Below are 5,717 nucleotides of genomic sequence, written 5' to 3'. Positions count from 1 at the left end.
TAAGCAAAAAACGTATTGGTCCGGTCAAAATTGATAACGGCTTCGCTACCACATCCTTGCATTTCACTGTCATGATCACGCGAGGCGCCCCCACGTGGACTTTTTTGGTAATATTTTAGGAAACTGATTCAGGAAAAGAGAGGACCGGTAATCGTTTGTGAGTTGAAATATCTTGATAGTTCGCCGTGCCGATATTTTGTCCCACCTCTAATCACAGGTAATGCTATATATCTACAGTAGTTCATATTATGTTAAAAAGTTTAAGTTTTGAAAATATAGTTTCAGAGTGTTCAATTAATGCTTATCCTGTTCGGCCCGCGACTTAAGGTGTGTTTTGGATTTTGGCCTCTGTGTGCTTGAGTTTGACACCGCTGGTCTAAGGTGAACAGGGAAAGGAGGCGGGCTCTCACCTTGACCGGGTCATGCTGCAGAACCAGAGCTGAGCTTCCCTGATAAACCGGAGACACAGTCGGTTCTAGGAACTGAAACAAAAGAGAGGAACAGAAGTCCAGCAGAACTGTCCTCATTCAGGTTTCTGTGAGTCGTCCACACCAGCGCAGCTGCATTCTCCGTGACGGGCAGGTAGGGCAGGAAGGAGGCTGCATCGGCCAGCGGGTAGAGGAACTCTGGGGAGTGGAGCACGGCGGTGGAGGGCGCCTGCACCTGAGGAACAAACACCGCTGAATCCTGAGCGTCCTCCAGCGAGAAGGAGGGGGAGGAGCTCTGTCAGTTACCTGAAAAGCATTCCACTGGAGGTGCTGAGGGAAGCTCTGAGGATGCTGAAAGACAGAGAGGCAGGATGTAAGGCTGCTGCTCATACACGCACTGATGCACAGGTGGCGCTCTCAACGACATTCACAACACTGTAAAGTTTCTCTGAGTTTAACAAGCAGGTTTAGGATTTTTCACCAAGACAAATTTCCAAAAGCCGATGGATAATAGAAAAATAGAATAAATGAAAACATATGAATGAATGAATTTGACACTCATTCATGTGTACACATATTTAATTGATTATGTAGAAAAAATGCAAGGATCTGGAAAACCTTACCTGCACTGTTCAGTACCAGGCATTGATCTCTGAGTCACACTGGTGGGAGTTTGGATAAAGATGTTCTGATCCATTTTAGGTCAGAGAATCAGATCCATTTGGATCATTCAAAATGAACTAAAATCAACTGAATCGTATCGTAAACCACAGACTCTGTTATGAATGGAATCATTGCCAGAATGAATGTTTACTATGAGGTCAAATCAGGATCAGCTTAGAGTGAGCGAGAAATCAGATTAAAAACTGAAAAAATAGACATTGTAACTGAAAAAAATTGAAAATTTGAAAAAGAAAAAAAAGCGAAAAAAATATTTTGAAAAAAAGAAAGAACCCAGAGAACTTGAAATAAATCGTGCAAATTTGAAAAAAAAAAATTAAACTTGAATAAAATATATATTGTGAGGGTGAGGCCTCCCCTCTACATACTTAAGTTCAGATACTCTTGTACATCCTTTACACATGTCACTTATTTAGTATTTTGTATAGAAATCCTTTTGTTCTCTGAGCTCACTTCCTGTAGGTGTGGCTATGAGTGCACGCATGGCTGCATCCAGGAGACCCAGCTGAGAATAGGTGTGTTTGAGATCCCCCGGCGCCTCGCCTGCATCATCGGCGAGACTAAGCTGCTGCTGGAGGGGGCGGAGAAAGGCGCCTGAGATGAGGGCGAACGACGAGACTGTACGAGAACAAGGAGTTGGGGGTTGTCCTTAACATTCGGTTGAATTTTGATGTGTCACTCCTCCTAGTATGATCTGTGCTGTTATGTCTTTTATATTATTTTTAACATCTGTCAGAGTGAAGCAGATAAAAAAAATAGCCGTTGGATGAATTTTATGTGCACTGTCCCAAATAAATAAATTAAAGTTAATTTTAAAGACAACAGTAACACACATAATCACAGATTATTTGAAATCGTTTATTTTTTCATCAGTGATTCACTACCTTCCAGAAGGAGTTAAAATATACACAGATTTCCTTCATTTAGCGCCAATTATTTTACACCGAACTACAAGAACTGTGTGGACACCGATTCCCACAATGCATTGTTTTGTAGTCCTGAAGGCGGCCTGCAGCCAGCGCAGTACCTATTTTCTGGCTGCGCTGGCTTAGGAAGGCGCCTTGAACCCGCCCCTTTCTCGCGATACTTGGTGACGGCGCACATTTGACGTCAGTGTAAGAAACTAACCAACATGCACCGCAATCCAGGCGATCTGCGCAGCGCCGGGTCCGCCTGCATGATCTCAAACACACCTAGTGATTAGTGAGCTGATCTCTGAGCTGAACCAAGTGGACTCAGGCGGGGGTGGCTATTTGTTTAATTTTTGTTCCATTATTTTGTTATGTGTAGTTAAGTTAAAATGCGTTAAATTGAAAGTGCAAGAGCAACTTGTGTCCTTTTAACTCTTTTGGGAATGTAGATTTAGGTGGGAAGTTTTTTTATGACTTCATTTGGATTTGGTTTAGTCTTCTACTTTTTAAGGGGGTGTTTTCTTGTTTGATGAGGTTTTTGCTGGTTGAGGGTCATTTCCTCTGGAAGTCCTCTGGTTTTTTGAAAGAAAAAAATATATAAAACAGAACTCTGGCCCTTTCTGAATATGCCTAATCTTTGTCAAGACCACAGCTCCTCTGAGAACCAGCTTGAAAAGGAGACTCCATGACCAGAAACTCTAACTTACCAATAGAAAAATAATTTATCCACTACTAACACCTGCTGTTTTGAATTTTCAACTTTTTTTCTGCGTTTCTGAATCTTCACTTTCAGTCCTCATTAACAGTTTCAACTCTGATGTTTGAGTTTTCACTGCTGAGCTGAGCCTGAAGTGCGTCCCGTAATTCCCTAAGAGGTAATGGTGATGAGGTCTGATCCGCTGCAGAACGTTGTCTGTTTATGTCTCCGCCTACGTTTCCCCAGTCTGATCAAACTTATGGAGAGCAGTATCACTGCTGTGCAGTTTGACCTCGCTAATATCACAGTGTACAGTTTGTAGTCTCACTGATTCATTTTTTCAGGGCGACTTTGCTGTTGATCTTTAAATCAATCTCCTCCGTGCCGTTTTCCAGCAGACGTGCAGCTTGGCGGCGTTACACAAATCTTCATCTTGATTAGCTCCTTGTTTTCATCCTAATGCTAGAATTACTTTTCTATGAAAGTTTGAAAAGTGAGAGTAGAAAATGAGAGAAAGTATGAAAATATTCATGTGTGTCAGAGAAAAGTGTAGAAAATGTATAGTGAGGAGTTCTGGGAAACATGTCCCTGTAGCCAATGAGCTCAAAGCCCCGCCCCCACATGAAATTAGGATCAGTTTAGCAGCGGAAACTACAAATTGAAACTGAGGATTAAAAGTGAAGATTCAGAACAGAAAAAAAAGAAAGTTGAAAATTCTAGACAGCAGCTGTTACTAATGGATACATTATTTTTCTATTGATAACTTTTACATTTATAGTTTTTTTATTCAAGTTTTCAGTATCTATTTTCTTCAAATTTTCAAGATTTATTTTAAGTTTTCAGGTTTTTTTCAATTTTCAAGACATTTTTTTTTCAAGTCTATTTTTTTTTTGTTTTCAAATTTTCCAAACATTTTTTTTAGCTACGTCTATTTTTCAAGTTTTCACTCCTTTTTTTTGTTCACTCTAAGCTGGTCCTGATTTGACCCCATGGGTTCCCCCTGGTTCTGTGGTTTGGGACTCACAGGGCAGTGATGAGCTGCTTGGTTCATGGTGGGACAGTTGAAGTAGGCCACTCCATTATGGAAGGTATAGGGGAAGCCTGTAGGTGTTGTCAGGTAGAGGGTCTCACAGGACGTGTTGTGGTGGATGAAGGGTTCATGGACGTTCACAAACAAAGCTGACAAACAGAAACATGGAGATCCACTTCAGAATCTGTCCCATCATTCAATGAAACCAGTAGAATTTTCTCCTCCTACTGACCCGGTCCTGGAACTTGGTACTTTTGGACAGCCTGGCTGATGCAGAGCTTCTTGTTTCTGAAGCAGATCTGGTTAGCCTTCAACACAAACCAGAACCGTGCGGTGGGTGGAGGAGCTCCAGACTCAGAGCGCTCTGCTGAGTCGTACTCACTTTGCTGAGGATGTTCTCAACATCTTCTGGAGCTTCAAACGTGACAAAACCGTATCTGAGGAGAAGACGAGGAACGGGCTAAAGCGGCTTCAACCTGGGAAAAGGTTTGGGCCGGTAAACTCACCCTTTCGACATCCCCGAGCGGTAGGTGACGATCTTCACCTCCGTCACCGTCCCATAATGAGAGAAGATGTGGTGCAGGTGGTTCTCCGTCACCTGGAAGCAGCGAGGCTGTGAGGAACACTGACGGTTTCAAAGAGGAGCACAAATCCAGTCTTCACCTTGTGGTCAATTCCTCCGACAAAGATCCGGTTGGGAATGATGGTTCCGGAGGCACAGCCCATCCGGGGGTCGGTGTCTCCGTCTGTATGCGAGAAAAACCTGCTGCTGGGAGATAAATGCTGAGGAACGAGCTGGAGAAGAACCAAAAACCAAACAAAGCATGTTTACTTCCAGAACACTTGGAGATCGTTTCTCTGGTGATTGGTAGAAACTCTTCATCGACCGCAGAGGGATCATCTCCTCTTCAGCAGCAGCTCCATTCACACTCACACTGATTACCAAGATCCTGAGGCGTCGCTGGTGACACTTACACACAAAATCTTTAACAAACTGTAACTTTTGAACCATTAACACGATCATTTTATGGAGAGTAAAATATTTAAAGATTTTTAAGATTTAGGCTGATTTATTCTGGAATAATATTCCTGCCTTTTTATTATTCGTAATTAATCATGTTAAAAAGTTACAGTTTTAAGGTTTTATAAATTGTCATTCTGCTAGCCTTTTGGACTATTTTGGCATTTATTAAGACTTTTTCAATTATTTTGGAGTTAATCTTGACATGGCAGCTGTTTTGGCTAATTTAGGCTTTTTTAAATTTTTTAGGCTGCTTAGGCTAATATTTACACACTAGCTGTTCAGGGTAATTTAGGCTTTCCTCAGTTTTCAAGGCTATTTTGAAGTTTAGCTATTTTTTCAGCAACATGCTAGCTGTTTCGGCTAATCTAAGTTGTTTCCACTAACCCTAACCCCCCTGGCTTAGAGGGGTAAACCGACCTAAATTACCTCCACATGTCTCCAAAGGACACTTCCACTACAACGGTAAGATTCATTCTCATCTTTTCAAGCATTTAGTTCAACTTCTGCAGATATTTTGTTAAAAATAAAGAGAAAGAAAAAAATGGACAAATATAACTGTTTCTGTCAACAGAACATCACAACTCATAATCAGTTTTTACATTTTATTTCAAAATAAAGGTCCTACCTTTCAAGAAAATGACTTTTACTGGTTTCAACTAAAATTTCAACAGTAAAAATGTATTCTGCTATTTAAAAAAATAACTAAGGTTTTTGTTTGTTTTTAATAAAACATTAGAAACTAGATTTTGACTGATTTAACCCATACTTTAAGGCAATAAATAAATGAAAATAATAATAACGAATCAGTGTTTAGAAAGAACTGCTAGTGTTTAAGTGTTTCAGATAAAAAATTTTGATATTTTTGAGCTTTAATTGACATTTCCACCAAAACCGCACCGCTTTGATCACTGACATTTTTAAATCGACATTAAAAAAAAAAAAAAAA

The 5,717-nt window shown here is 40.6% G+C and overlaps 1 protein-coding gene across 1 annotated transcript in view; it reads right to left on the bottom strand.

Annotated features, from left to right (window-relative positions):
* Positions 1-5,717, bottom strand: part of LOC112136817 (protein boule-like) — a 9,829-nt gene that overhangs the window by 3,642 nt on the left and 470 nt on the right. The window contains exons 2-9 of the mRNA XM_024258737.2: positions 4,411-4,542; positions 4,254-4,345; positions 4,130-4,184; positions 3,980-4,055; positions 3,742-3,896; positions 735-779; positions 553-663; positions 411-482 (exon numbers count right to left, since the gene is read on the bottom strand). Of these exons, the coding sequence (XP_024114505.1) occupies positions 411-482; positions 553-663; positions 735-779; positions 3,742-3,896; positions 3,980-4,055; positions 4,130-4,184; positions 4,254-4,345; positions 4,411-4,542 (738 nt within the window). The remainder of the gene's footprint in view (positions 1-410; positions 483-552; positions 664-734; positions 780-3,741; positions 3,897-3,979; positions 4,056-4,129; positions 4,185-4,253; positions 4,346-4,410; positions 4,543-5,717) is intronic.

Source organism: Oryzias melastigma, linkage group LG2, assembly GCF_002922805.2.
Source record: "Oryzias melastigma strain HK-1 linkage group LG2, ASM292280v2, whole genome shotgun sequence".
In the NCBI taxonomy this organism is placed as follows: domain Eukaryota; kingdom Metazoa; phylum Chordata; class Actinopteri; order Beloniformes; family Adrianichthyidae; genus Oryzias; species Oryzias melastigma.
This window is presented reverse-complemented; position numbering and strand designations above follow the sequence as displayed.